Source organism: Oncorhynchus mykiss, chromosome 22, assembly GCF_057628025.1.
Source record: "Oncorhynchus mykiss isolate SJ-2025 chromosome 22, ASM5762802v1, whole genome shotgun sequence".
In the NCBI taxonomy this organism is placed as follows: Eukaryota; Metazoa; Chordata; class Actinopteri; order Salmoniformes; family Salmonidae; genus Oncorhynchus; species Oncorhynchus mykiss.
The window spans coordinates 13817475-13832566 of record NC_143043.1 but is presented as its reverse complement, the minus strand read 5'-3'; the positions used below and the strand labels follow the sequence as shown (position 1 = coordinate 13832566).

At 44.1% G+C, this 15092-nt stretch overlaps 1 protein-coding gene across 32 annotated transcripts in view; it reads left to right on the top strand.

Moving 5' to 3' along the window:
- Positions 1–15092, top strand: part of tns1b (tensin 1b) — a 278602-nt gene that overhangs the window by 195632 nt on the left and 67878 nt on the right. For 29 of the 32 annotated variants that reach the window (XM_090215533.1, XM_090215527.1, XM_090215522.1 and 26 more), the window contains 7 exons: positions 5104–5153; positions 10039–10210; positions 10367–10540; positions 12122–12186; positions 14077–14160; positions 14620–14732; positions 14860–14920. In XM_090215533.1, the coding sequence (XP_090071659.1) occupies positions 5104–5153; positions 10039–10210; positions 10367–10540; positions 12122–12186; positions 14077–14160; positions 14620–14732; positions 14860–14920 (719 nt within the window). Of the gene's footprint in view, positions 1–1854; positions 2213–5103; positions 5154–10038; positions 10211–10366; positions 10541–12121; positions 12187–14076; positions 14161–14619; positions 14733–14859; positions 14921–15092 lie in introns of those variants that run through there. The other 3 variants (XM_090215548.1, XM_090215545.1, XM_090215541.1) reach the window with 1 other exon arrangement.

The following is a 15092-nucleotide window of genomic DNA, read 5'->3' as shown; positions in this document are numbered from 1 at the left end:
GGTTAGATCCCTCTGAAACAAATGGACTGTGAGGATCTGTCTCTGTCTGAGGAGGAGGGATGAGGAAAGATGAGGAGGTGGTCAACCTTTTGGCTCCATTTGTCTTTGTTTTGTGGACGAGTTTGGGGGAGTATGGCTGTTGAGTGAGGTGGGAGGTTGTGTGTGGGGGGAAGGTTTGTGGGTATATGTGTGTATGTATCTGTGTGTGTGTGTGTGTGTGTGTGTGTGTGTGTGTGTGTGTGTGTGTGTGTGTGTGTGTGTGTGTGTGTGTGTGTTTGTGTGTGTGTGTGTGTGCACGTCTGCCGTATTGCTTATAGTACAATGCACAGATTCACACTGAGTCTGACTTTTCCAGCTGAGGGCATAATTGAAGTCTGTACAGATGAACAGAAAGTGTCTGCCAAAGCCCAAAGCATCATGGGACGTGTACTGCAACACGTAGCTCCTAGGGCAAATCATGAGCATTAGCTCTGTGGTTACACTGACGTCTTTCAGTCTCACTAATGTTCCTGGGCCCCTCAGTCTCTCAGAGCTTATCATATGACTACATGTGCAATACCCACTTCTCTGTCCTAGTTTTGTTAGTGTTTTGTTGTTATGTTTTGTCATCTGTTTTTTCCCCTCTTTACTTGGACTGGGACATAAGCTCAATGACTAGACAAATGCTGCTGAACAATAATTGAAGAACTCTAGTGAGGTATCACAGCATGGGAGATTAGGTCAAGATAGGGGTCATCTGTGATTTCTATGTCAAGCCAAAGGGTATTGCTGTTGTTTCTGACCTCGTTCAGTTGGGCCTGTGAGAGTCTGGACTGTTAGTTAGTTTACCCTTATCAAGAACTATACGGATGTCCTGTCACACAAGTAAGAGGACACTCCATGATTTACACCACACACACACGCGCACACACACACACACGTGCACACACACACACACACACACACACACACACACACACACACACACACACACACACACAGTCAGGAAGGGGTTAAATAAGAGCAGGAAGCAAGTGGGGTTAATGAAGAGCAAGAAAAGAGTGGGGTTAATGAAGAGCAAGAAAAGAGTGGGGTTAATGAAGAGCAAGAAAAGGTGCGGTTAATGAAGAGCAAGAAAAGTGTGGGGTTAATGAAGAGCAAGAAAAGAGTGGGGTTAATGAAGAGCAGGAAGAGAGTGGGGTTAATGAAGAGCAGGAAGAGAGTGGGGTTAATGAAGAGCAAGAAAAGAGTGGGGTTAATGAAGAGCAAGAAAAGAGTGGGGTTAATGAAGAGCAAGAAAAGAGTGGGGTTGATGAAGAGCAGGAAGAGAGTGGGGTTAATGAAGAGCAGGAAGAGAGTGGGGTTAATGAAGAGCAAGAAAAGAGTGGGGTTAATGAAGAGCAAGAAAAGAGTGGGGTTAATGAAGAACAAGAAAATAGTGGGGTTAATGAAGAGCAAGAAAAGAGTGGGGTTAATGAAGAGCAAGAAAAGAGTGGGGTTAATGAAGAGCAAGAAAAGAGTGGGGTTAATGAAGAGCAGGAAGAGAGTGGGGTTAATGAAGAGCAGGAAGAGAGTGGGGTTAATGAAGAGCAGGAAAAGAGTGGGGTTAATGAAGAGCAGGAAGAGAGTGGGGTTAATGAAGAGCAGGAAGAGAGTGGGTGAAGGCGGCATGTCAGCTGACAGGGGTCTAACCCTAGGGAGGGAAAGAACATGGGGGCATAGTGTTACAAAATCACAGCATGGAAGAGAGGAGAGAGGGAGGAGGGGAGGAGAGGTAGAGACCAAGAGGGGGAAGATGAAGAGATACAGAGGGAGAGGGAAGGAGGGAAGAGTGGTTTGGAGAGGGAAAGGGGGGCAAGGATGTGTGTGTGAGAGAAAGGGAGGGAGAGAGAGAGAGGAGGGAAGGAGGGAAAGAGGGAGAAAACAAACCCAGAGAGAAAGAGAGCAAACACTCTGTGGAGTCTGGTGGAGGCTATAGGCATGTGGTGCCCCGTTGGAACCTCTCGACCGAAATAGCGGAAACCTTTTTTCTTCTTTATTCCTCCACTGGAAGAGAAAGGGAGAGTTTTGTGGACGAGGGTGGAACAGGAGAGCGAAAGAAGGACAGAGGAAGAGAAGGCGAGAGAGAGACTTTCACTCCTCTCCAGAGATGAACCGGGGAGGGTCCCTGCGAAGACGTCTGTCCTCCCTACGGGGGGCTTGGCGATGGAGTACAGGCTACCTGTTTAGGACGGTAGGAAAGAAGGAATGGAGGGAAGGGAGGAGGGAGAGGGTTGGGGTACCTGTGAAGGGGGCGAGGTAGGCTACACGAATGACCTGTTCTCTTGTCTTGTGTCTCTTTTTTGTTTTTCGTCTGAGTTTTCCCATCTTTCCTCCTGTTCTGCCCATGCTTGGGTATTTTGTTGTGAAACTTTTATTTTTATTTCCCTTTTTAGACCTACCAGCCCCCATCCTTTCCCTCTCTCCCCACCTCTTTCTTTCTGTTGGTTAATTTGTAAGGCCTGCTTGTAAAGCCAGGCTCCCAGATGGTTTTGATCAGGGTTCCATGGAGACCCCCCACTTGCTACCTCCCCAAACCCACGCTCCTCCTAGTTGTTGCTCAAGGGGTTATAGGTGGGGGGGGGGGGGGGGGGGGGGGGTGATTGGAGTATGATGAAGTGAACATTGTCTGGACATTTGATTTGGAGTTGGTTGTTGTTCTGTGATGAGGAACTTTTGGAAATAGGTAGACTTTTATTTCACTTAGGCCTGTATGTATTGGAATGTCACCAGAACAGCCCCCCCCCCCCCCCACACACACACACACACACTCATAAAACTGTACAGTCATTGTTTTTGACTAATTAGGAACCAATCACTTTCCCACAATTCAACGTCCCCAGTCTTACAGTGTCTCTCTTAGTTTTTAGTCATCAGGCTGTAGGCTAGACTGTTTGTTTTGGTCCGCCTTGTTGGTTACATCTGTCCTACCCAAGATAGTCCTTTCATTCTCTTTCTCTCTCTTTCATTTGTTTCTGTCCTCCTCTAGCGACTCTCTCTCTCTCTCTCTCTACTTGAATAGCCGTCCTGCGTTCCCGACATACTGAAGCATTTAGCTTGAGAGAGAGAGACACAGATGTTGGGGCTACACTTTGTGTCGCTACAATCGGCCTAGCCACATGTGTACGCGGGGGACTTGTTAAAGAAAAGGGCCTTGGGAATAAGGGATAGAAGTTGTCAAAACAAATTGTCTCTGCAGGGTACTAATGAGAGAGAGAGGGTTGGAGAGAAAGAGAACGAGAGAAGATGAGAAGAGTTAGAGGTAGAGAGAAAGAGAGATCTAAGAACGAGTGTGGTTAGCCAGACTAGGGCTGGGCAGTATACCGTATTTTATGATATACCGGTATTAATGCAGGGACCGGTTTAGGTTTTTTACTTTATCTTCTATAAGGGTATTTGAGTGTTTGGTTTGTTAAATATGATACGTCGTGTGCAACGTCCATGTTTATAATTTACTTCGCTACTTGAGTCATCTCTCTCGGCTCTCTCTCTCTCCATGGCGCTTTCCACACAGACCTAGCCACGCCCCCTGTCACTCAAGGAGTGCATTTGTTGTTCCTAGACCACGAGACTCTTGCGTTCAGTCTCCATGGTCAATGCAGCACATGCAACAATGTTGATGACAACGATGCTGTTTTCACTTTGCTTCTTATTATAAATCCACTAGCGTTCTATAATGACACTATTAGTTTGTTTTTTACATCTGCAAACAGCTAGTTTATCCTTTCTTGGCAAGTTGGGCCTGAATCTTGTGCAATGCTAATTGTTAGCAATAATGCTAATAGCTAGCTAGCTAATAAATGTACTGAGTAAGCGCAAACATATTTAGCTCTACAGCCTATTAATACCAGTGATGGTGTAGACTTAAATCATCATGTTGTTTGTATAACAGTATCTTCTAAATCAAAGAGGAATACACAGAGCAAGAATATGTTAGCTACATGAAGTAGCTAAGAGAGAGAAAACATTAAATGTAGCCAAAGATTTTAGGGTCCCCTAGGAAATACGTATCAACACTTTAGTTCCTACCCTGTCACATTAACTCATCCATTGCCATGTCAAACAACACTGTATTCAAAGTGCTCACTATTATATTCTAACTATAGAATTAGAATAGTCATTCTATTTCCATGATTCCAACAGTTCACCCAAGTGTTTTGCTCTAAATCGCAAGGGGGGGTTGAAGTTAAAACAATCAGAATGGAGAAATATCCATTAAAATCACCTAGAGTATATGTGTTGCCACCCTAGGGTTATGGACTATCATAAAGAAAATGTACAACTTTTATTATTCAAAAACATAAAATGACATTCTGGCCATATCGCCAAACCCTCAGCCTGACTGAAGAAATGGATGATGATAGATAACATCAGGTCTTCACCTGAGCTCATGTGACCCTGCCTCCCCCTTCCCAAGAGGAGTGTATAAGTCTCTCTGATCTTTGACCTCTATGGGAGTGGATGGGAGGGCAGCCATAGAAATGCCGTTATAGTTATACCTGTAATGTGTATAGTACTGTAACACTTAAATGGTCTGAGAAACTGGCCCAAAGAGAGTAAAAACAGAGACCGTAAAAAGTAAAAACAGAGACTACTTACTGTACAATGCAGTCCTCTCTTATATTCTGTGTTCGGGGGAAATGAGTGTTTCGCATGATAATGATGATTCTTAGTCTATGACTGTTGTGCTCTTAGTTGTAGTATTCTTCATCTACTTACTATACATTGTTTGTGTGTATTCCTCACTTTTGTTGTGTGTGTGTGTGTGTGTGTGTGTGTGTGTGTGTGTGTGTGTGTGTGAAAAACAATCATTTCAAATCCATTTCGAGAAATAACCATTTGTTGTAAATTATAATAACTGCCCATGGATCTGCCCCAAAACATGTGTTCACACACCAAAATAATTTGTGCGAAAGAAATGCTTTTGGTGATTTATGAGTTCAAGGGTATTTTGGGTGCTTGGTCTTTCTCGCTGTCAACCAGCATAACTGTATGTTGGGTTTGATATCTAACTCTTAAGTCTCCCTATTAAGAATGTTCGCTATAATGACTCTATAATAGCTTCTATGTCTGCTTTTGTTTCAGGGTTCAACAAAGTCCACAAAGAGTATGGAGTCTCGACGCAGATCATCAAGGTAAGACCCTTTTATCACATGGTGTTCTGCAAGGTTCTCCTCTCTCTTCTCCTGTCCTCTCCTCTCCCTCCCTCCGAGCCAACCCCAACAAGGAAACCAAGTCCCCACACAGGGACTTCGAAACGGTTTAAATCCTGTCTTTCACCAATATGAAGAACCATGAAAAGGGGGATGCAATGAAAATATGAAAGTAGACTCACTCTTCAGGGATCTTTCCGTGCAGGTCGTTTTACGGCTCACTCCTTCCTTCTCATTGAATCGCTCCCAGGCACTTTATAGATGTCAGATCTTAATTTGATCACTCTTTTGTTTTGGAGAATTTTCCTGATGAATCAGGAAGTTCAAGTGAGCCTTGTGATTGGCTAAACATGTACAGTTATCTTTCTCTTCATTCGGGAGCATTTAAGTCATTGGGATCAGGGCTCTCTATCTTAAAAGAATGTTCTCTCTTGCTCTCAATAGGCCTACGTCCTATTACTGCAACATTCAAATGAATAAAACATTTATCTGAAATTCAGCAATACACATCAACAACCGTAGTTTTATATAGCTTAACAACACAAGATAGTTATTGGTTTCCACTAGGCTACGACATACAAGTGTCTAGTGTATCCTAAGGTTACGAATGAACTGTCAAAATTCAGTTCAATTGTGGCCTGGAGTGGTTTAGCAATTAGGGCCACTGCCTTCAGCGCGCACATATACTGTAGGCCTAGCGTGTTTGTGTGGGTTCAATTCTGGCCCGAGTACTTCTGGCACAAATAATGCAGTCTCCAAATTGACTCGATGTAATTAGACATTTTAAATATGGACAGGCAAGGGTAATTTCTTATTTTTCTTGATAAGAAATTAGCATACCAGACACTTTTAGATAACATAAATAGTAAACAAATAAAATAACAGTACGCCAATATTAGTTTTCATTCATACAGTGTCACAATAGATTGCCGTGGTAAACAAGGAAATACTTAATTGCTATTGTACAGAATGCATGTAAAATAGACAAATTGCCCTTTGTTCAAAAAGGACTACATTGTTCCATTGATAATACCAACAAGAGGACGAACGTATCTTGAAAGACTTTTGAGCAGGACTAAGGCAGAGAGGAAGAGGCAAAGCGAGATGGGTCATTCTTGCCAAATAAGCCCAAACCGTTTCTATGGTCTTGATATGCAGACCTAAGCTTGTCGCCTGCCTTTGGGATGGTTCATATTGTTAGGGCGGAGACATGAGCATCTCGTCATTGTATACTGATGTCTTACTAAGGTAACACTGACATCACCTTTTAGGGAGTGGTAGAGGTGACCAATAGTGGTTGCAATTGAGATCAGCTGTGCGGGTGAATCCAGTGCATATTGATGATTTAACGAGACATCAATTGGTTATAATCTAGTGCCATCGATGGTTGTAATTGGCCCATTGTTAATTCATTATATTCCTATAGGCTACATTTTGTAGGCTGCCCGTTAGCCTATCAATAGTCACATAATGAAAGGTGTGAAACACAATAATCTACTGTTTGTGTTTCCCTGACTAAATTGATGAGCTGATTTGGGCCATCAGTTGATTGACAGATATATACCTAATGTAGAACGATATAATTTCAAGTACAGTGCATTTGTAAAGTATTCCTTCCCCAAGATTGAACTCTTTAGCCTGAAAGCCAAGTGTCACGTCTGGCGGAAGCCTGGCACCATCCCTACAGTGAAGCATGGTGGTGGCAGCATCATGCTGGGGGAGAGGTTTTTCAGTGGCAGGGACTGGGAGAGTATTCGGGATCGAGGGAAAGATCCTTGATGAAGTACAGAGAGATCCTTGATTAAAACCTGCTCCAGAGTGCTCAGGACAGAGATCGTATGGGAAGCTAAAAACAGGAGATTCAACTTTTTCTGTCAGATTCTAACTAGCCATTTGATATTCGCTTGTCCTCAAAACACAATTTCAACAGCAGACTGATATCTTTGAAATTCTTATCTTACTCCAGAAATATATATCACAAAGGCAGAAGGTAGTTAAAGTGTGACTTACCTCTGATCGAATCTGGCTAAGAACCAAAGAAAAATAAATCTGAGGACAAAAATAAGACAAAAATATGTGCCTCACTTCAAGAGCCATGGCGGAGATAAAACTGTGTTTGACGGACAATGTTGAGAGCCAATGGACATGAAGAGTTTTGATGACAAGATATTTTGACTACATTTCATTGGTCAAGGGGTTGTGAAACGTTCATACAGTACAGACGTAAAGGGAAACCAATAATATCGATTAATGAAAATAAATATATAACACAACATTTGGTTAGGAGTATTTAATCCGACAGCAACAATATAATAATATAAATCTAAGTAACTAAAGTGACATATTTGGTAAGTTGTAACGGAGGAAAAAAGTAATTACTTCATGAAGAGTGCAAGTACAGTCCACAGAGTGTAACTACAAAAGTACTACTTCCTCAAAAATATTTAAGGGTATTAGTAGACTGGATTTGAACCTATGCCCATGCCCACTCTGGCATATGTGCGCAGTTGTTAGCAGCTGTATCCTACTGGACAAACAGGCACTGAGATAACCATGAATTTATTTAGCCTCTTGCTTGCCTTGAACATATAATAAAACAATTGATGTAAAAAATATATATATATATATTCCCTAATGAAAAATATGCCTACCCCCTACAAATATTGTCAATTTATTATAATCCACATACGAATTCACACGAGACACATAGGCTACTTGAACTGACGCCCAGTGGATCTACAGTCTAAATTATTGTATAGCCTACAAGCACCGCTTCCAGCTGCCCGCTGGCTATCGATTCTAAATGTTAAATAAACATTAAAATCCTCCTGCGACGAAATGGGTCATATTAAGATCCGACATCTGTAGGATAGCAGGATAGCATGTTTTACTGACAGGGCCTATACGTTTTTCACATTAACCCCACCAAGGATGTCGACCAAGGCTTGCGTCCATTTTATTAGACCCTATTCGTCTGTCTCTGTAGCAGAGCTTATTTTGGATACAGGACTCTTTTGTGTCCTTGCCAAGAAAAGCATTAACATCATAGGGTGAAGCAGCAATGTAATATAGCACTGCTGTGTACTTTTTTGAGATTTCCGAGACCATTTGTTAGACATTTTTACGGAGCTCCAAATATGAGGCAGTGCATTGTGAGAGAGGCATGCAGCAAACAGAAGTTGATATTATCCATTTGTGTCAAGGGAACAACCCCTAGCTAACCAGCAAGCCCTGGAAATAGCCTAGCCAAGCTGTTGTGCAGATATATAGCTAGCCTACTCTTTTATATGTAAGATTCTTCCTGGCATAACATGTGTTGTCAGTGTTGTGCCTTACTAGCATATACTACAAGACAAAGATACAGCAGAGGTGATGTTTTTAATAATGATGCAGCTGTATAAAACATTGAGAAACAAAATCAACCAATCATGTGCTCCCTCTGGCTCCGCCACATTGCAGTCAAAGCAACATATACACACACACACACAATTATTATCACACATATTCACTCGCATTCACCCTCATCACACGATATGTAGGATGTCTATCATGAACGTGTTATCTGCAGTGGCAATAGCAGAGCTATTTTATCACCGGCTATGTTTGTTCAAATGCGTAAATGCGATCAGTGCAGCTGCGTAATTGAGCGCAGCGAGATATGCGCTGGACTGATAAAGTGAAGGCTGTCGGTCTGGTCTGTAGCTAAGGCAGCGCTGATGAGAAGCAGATTGGAGCCCAGTGCATGCTGGTGTACCTGGAGGAGACCCAAACCGCAACTCTATAAGCTGTATACCCTCAAGGAGAGTAGGAGAGAGAGAATTGCGAGACTATGGGGGAGGGGGACTGAAATATAGTAAGATAAGAGAGTGTATAAAGCACATAATAAGAGTAGGGAGAGTGAGAGAGGACGAATCATACAGTATATTTGTTTAGTAGAGAACCTTTTGGATATGTTGCTTTGTCTAGTATTTCTTTTGACTAATAAGGTGGTTTCTCATAGTGCCAGATGTACAACATGTTTGCACTGTTAAACCAGTGTATTTCCCGGTAGCAGACACATGAGCAATATCCTCCAAATCGGCATTCCAGAGTTGAGACGTGGGAAATATTTCTAGTAGACGCTCAATCGCTCTCTCTGAGCCATATGCTCTCCCAGTCAGTTTCAGGCTTGCTCCCGATTGCAGTCCGGACACATCACATTGGGAAAAAGGCATGTGGCCGCTCTGCCCCAACTCATTCTTCGCGATTGACCAAAATGTTTTGTTTGGTTTGCTGAGGCTCACACTCACGGAATGCGGAATAGTTTCATATCAGGCTTTGTTTATCCCTCGAATCAATCTCTTTCCACTGTTTTCGTCCGAGCGGTTCCCAAGCGAAACATACATGTTTAATGTACTGCATTTTGTGCGTGTGTGTGTGTTTAATGTACTGGACAGCTGTTGGAGTTTGGAGGCTACCATGACCCCATGGTGATTTAGTGATGTCATGTCCTTAAGAAATGGGATTTAACAAAGACTCTGGCCGGTATTCAGTCAGTTGCAGATAGTGGGTTTTATGGATAGCCCTTTGCATAGCAGACAGTCTCTTTCTCTCTGTCTTTATCTTGATCTTCTCTGTTCTCTCTCTCTCTGTATTACATTCTAAATACACTTTATTGGCATTGAAGGAACAATCTAATTTTGCCAAACCAATGCAATACACACAGAAAAGTAGCTCTAAGTCAACTATTTTCAACTTGTCATTGAAATTGACTTGACATTGACATTACCCTGCCTCCCTTACTGTAATTTAATTTGCAAAGCTTTATTGCCATGGAAAGTGTAAAAAATACAGTTTGTCTCTCTCCCCTCCCCTCTCCCTACCCCAGGAGTGTGAGTCTGCTGCAGGCCCTGGAGGAGAGCTATGAGGTGGACCTGGTCTACATCACCGAGCGGATCATCTCCGTCTCCTTCCCCAGCTGCGTGGAGGAGACCAGCTACGCCTCAAACCTCCGCGAGGTGGCCTCCATGTTGCGCTCCAAACACCAAGACAACTACCTAGTAAGGGCCGCCCCACTGATCAAGGATCAGCTCGCCCTACCAATACATAGGCTTAAAGGGGATCAGTCCCCTCTGGCAAAGTGTTTGTGTTGCAGTAGAGTAAAAAGAAAAGAAAGAAATGGAAAAGAAAATATTGAAACGTTGAAACTTTTTCAGCTCTTCAACCTCAGCGAGAAACGGTATGACATCAACCAGCTCAACCCAAAGGTGTTGGACTTTGGCTGGCCAGACCACCACGCTCCTGCCCTGGATAAGATTTGCAGTATCTGTAAGGCCATGGACACCTGGCTGAGCGCAGACAGTCACAATGTGGTGGTGATACATAACAAGGTGAGACAGTGATACTGTACTCTATCTAAAGCCCTCACAAGCATATTGAGAAACTTTGCAGCTATCAGGGCTTTGTACTGTTTATGCTGCTCTGAGACAGTAGATGGCGTTCTCAGGCAATTGTCTCCTTCCCAATATATACAGTTGAAGTGGGAAGTTTACATACACTTAGGTTGGAGTCATTAAAACTTGCTTTTCAACAACTCCACAAATTTCTTGTTAACAAACTATAGTTTTGGCAAGTCGGTTAGGACATCTACTTTGTGCATGACACAAGTAATTATTCCAACAATTGTTTACAGACAGATTATTTCACCTATAATTCACTGTATCACAATTCCAGTGGGTCAGAAGTGTACATACACTAAGTTGACTGTGCCTTTAAACAGCTTGGAAAATTCCAGAAAATTAAGTCATGGCTTTAGAAGCTTCTGATAGGCTAATTGACATCATTTGAGTCAATTGGAGGTGTACCTGTGGATGTATTTCAAGGCTTACCTTCAAACTCAGTGCCTTTTTGATTTTCATGGGAAAATCAAAAGAAAAGCCAAGACCTCAGAAAAAAATTGTAGACCTCCACAAGTCTGGTTCATCCTTGGGAGCAATTTCCAAATGCCTGAAGGTACCACGTTCATCTGTACAAACAATAGTATGCAAGTATAAACACCATGGGACCACGCAGCCATTATACCGCTCAGGAAGGAGACGCGTTCTGTCTCCTAGAGATGAACGTACTTTGGTGCAAAAAGTGCAAATCAATCCCAGAAAAATAGCAAAGGACCTTGTGATGATGCTGGAGGAAACAGGTACAAAAGTATCTATATCCACAGTAGAACGAGTCCTATATCGGCATAACCTGAAAGGCCGCTCAGCAAGGAAGAAGCCACTGCTCCAAAACCGCCATAAAAAAATACAGAATACGGTTTGCAACTGCACGTGGGGACAAAGATCGTACTTTTTGGAGAAATGTCTTCTGGTCTGATGAAACAAAATTGAACTGTTTGGCCATAATGACCCTCGTTATGTTTGGAGGAAAAAGGGGGAGGCTTGCAAGCCGAATAACACCATTCCATCCATGAAGCACAGGGGTGGCAGCATCATGTTGTGGGGGTGCTTTGTTGAGGGAGGGACTGGTGCACTTCATAAAATAGATGGCATCATGAGGCAGGGAAATGAGGTGGATATATTGAAGCAACATCCCAACATCTTCCAAATGGACAATGACCGCAAGCATACATAAAGTCAATGTATTGGAGTGGCCATCACAAAGCCCTGACCTCATTCCTATTGAAAAGTTTTGGGCTGAACTGAAAAAGTGTGTGGGAACAAAGAGGCCTACAAACACCACCAGTTACACCAGCTCTGTCAGGAGGAATGGGCCAACATTCCCCAAACATATTGTGGGAAGCTACCTGAAACGTTTCACCCAAGTTAAACAATTTAAGGTAATTGAGTGTAACTTTAACCCACTGGGAATGTGATGAAAGAAATAACTTCAACTTCAACTGTATCTTCTGAATGACCAATAAATCAAAGCAATACTTCCTGATTGCTAATCCTTATTTGATGTTCTTTCTGCAGGGGAACCGAGGGCGAACAGGAGTGGTGGTGGCAGCATACATGCATTACAGCAACATATCAGCCAGGTGAACACATAGCCCATGAGACTTAATGGCACAATACACAAGAGAGATGGGGGGGAGTAGAGAGAGAGAGAGACAGGGTGCGAGAGAGAGGATGCAGGAGAAGGTGCGAGGGAGAGAGGGTGCGAGAGAGAGAGAGGGTGTGAGAGAAAGTGAGAGAGAGAGGGTGTGAGAGAGAGAGCGTGCGAGAGAGAGAAATGGTGTGAGAGGGTGACAGAGAGAGAGAGAGGGTGCGAGAAGAGAGAAGGGTGAGAGAAAGAGGCGAGAGAGAGAGAGTGCAAGAGAGAAGGGTGAGAGAGAGAGGGTGCGAGAAAGAGGCGAGAGAGAGGGTGCAGGAGAGGGTGCGAAAGAGAGAGAGGGTGCGAGAGAGAGAGGGTGCAAGAGAGAGAGAGAGAGGGTCTGAGAGAGAGAGAGAGAGGGATCGAGAAAGAGAGAGGGTGCAAGAGAGAGAGAGGGTGCGAGAGAGGGTGCGAGATAGCGAGAGGGTTTGAAAGAGAGAGAGGGTGCGAGAGAGAGGGAAGGTGAGAGAGGTTGTGTGAGAGGGTGCGAGAGAGGGAGAACGTGCAAGAGAGAGAGGGTGCAAGAGAGGGAGAGTGTGCGAGGGGGAAAAGGAGGGTGTGAGAGACAGCGTGCGAGAGAGAGGATGCGGGTGAGGGTGCGAGAGAGAGAGAGGGCGCGAGAGAGAAAGGGTGTGAGAGAGAGAGATAGGGTGTGAGAGAGGGTGCGAGAGGAGAGAGGGTGCGAGGGAGAGGGTGCGAGAGAGAGAGAGAGAGGTTATAAGAGATATAGAAGTTGCGAGAGAGAGGTTAAGAGAGAGAGATTATGAGAGAGAGAGAGGTTATGAGAGAGAGAGGGTGCGGGGGGAGGGAGAAAGGGTGCGAGAGAGGGAGGGTTCAAGAGAGAGAGAAGGTGCGAGAAATAGAGAGAGAGAGGGTGCGAGAGAGATAGAGGTTGCGAGACAGAGGGTGCGAGAAAGAGAGAGGGAGAGAGAGGGTGCAAGAGAGAGAGAGGGTGCGAGAGGTTGAAAGAAAGAGAGAGAGAGGGTGCGAGAGAGGGAGGGTTCAAGAGAGAGAGAAGGTGCGAGAAATAGAGAGAGAGAGGGTGCGAGAGAGATAGAGGTTGCGAGACAGAGGGTGCGAGAAAGAGAGAGGGAGAGAGAGGGTGCAAGAGAGAGAGAGGGTGCGAGAGGTTGAAAGAAAGAGAGAGAGAGGGTGCGAGAGAGAGAAAGGGAGTGAGAGGGTGACAGAAAGAGAGAGAGAGAGAGAGAGAGGGTGTGAGAAAGAGAGAAAGTGTGCGAGATAGAGAGAGGGTGCCGAGAAAGAGAGAGGGTGCGAGAGAGAGAGAGAGAGAGGTAGCGAGAGAGAAGGCTGAGAGAAAGAGGCGAGAGAAAGAGTGCGAGAGAGAAGGGTGAGAGAAAGAGGTGAGAGAGGGGGTGCGAGAAAGAGGCAAGAGAGAAGGGTGAGAGAGGGTATTGAGAGAGAGAGAGAGAGGGGAGTGAGAGAGAGAAAGAGTCAAGTAGAGCAGAGTAGGGCGGTCAACAAATCAACAGATGATGAAGAGTCACAAGATTCATGTTATCCGCCGATCATCACATTCCCCCTCCCCACCCAACATGTTCCAACTGTGCACCAGTGTTCAGGACTTCTTCCACAAAGCAGGCCCTAATTCCATAAATGGCATACAGTACAAAGAAACACAACACTGAGTTCACTTAAAGGTCCAATGTTCTCAGAGTACCAGCTTTTTTCCCTCAATCTGCTATTGGTTGTATTTGGGTCACATTCTCTTTTTTTTAACATGATCAAAATAGAGTCCTTTGAAGAGGTGTGAAGATATGACTGAGCGGTAGGCAGGGTACGGGTGCTAACCAGATGTTTGTCTCTGTTTGCTTAGTGCTGATCAGGCCCTGGACAGGTTTGCCATGAAGAGGTTCTATGAAGACAAAGTACTTCCTGTGGGTCAGCCATCTCAGAAGAGGTCAGTTTCCCTCCACTTCCTGTCCGACCCCTCTACTACCTCTTTGACCCAAATACCATTTCCTGTTTAATTTTCTCTTTATGAGTTACGCCCCGATCGTAGTGGGTTTAAGTTCACCTTGTTGTCTCAACCACTCTCCTACTCTTTCTTTCAGTTTGTTGGCTTTTTTAGAGGGGCAACGGAGGCCTCCTCCTTTTTGCATCCTAATTTGTCGAGAACCATCTTTAGACATTCATAAGTGAATGAGTATGATGTAAGCGTCTGCTGTTTTCTTTGCAAAGGTCATACCTAGAGATAGAATCTCCATTTATCTACTTGACATGTTTACATGCACACACTGTCCAGTGTACACCAATGGCATGCTGATTCCTCTGTTAACAAAACATTGAAATCCTGAATTCTCTCTCTCTCTCGCTCTCTGTCTCGCTCTCTGTCTGTCTCTCTCTCTTTCTCTCTCAGGTATGTACAGTACTTCAGTGGTCTTCTTTCAGGACATATCAAGATCAACAACAAACCCCTGTTCCTTCACCATGTCATCATGCACGGCATCCCCAACTTTGAGTCCAAAGGAGGTGAAAGTTGACACACACACACACACACACACACACACACACACACACACACACACACACACACACACACACACACACACACATACACCTGCTTGTTTTTACTCAATGTTCTGTGATGGCTTTTCAGGATGCCGCCCTTTCCTCAAGATCTACCAAGCCATGCAGCCAGTCTACACATCTGGGATCTAGTAAGTACACACACACCTTCAGTCTCCGTTTTCTCACTCACACAACACTGGCCAGATGCCTGGGTCTGCAGGGTTACAATGGCTCAATGATAATAATATCACACACACACACATTCACCCCCGCAAGTAAATCCATTGTAAGCTTGCCACACGTTATTATGTTTAGCTAGCC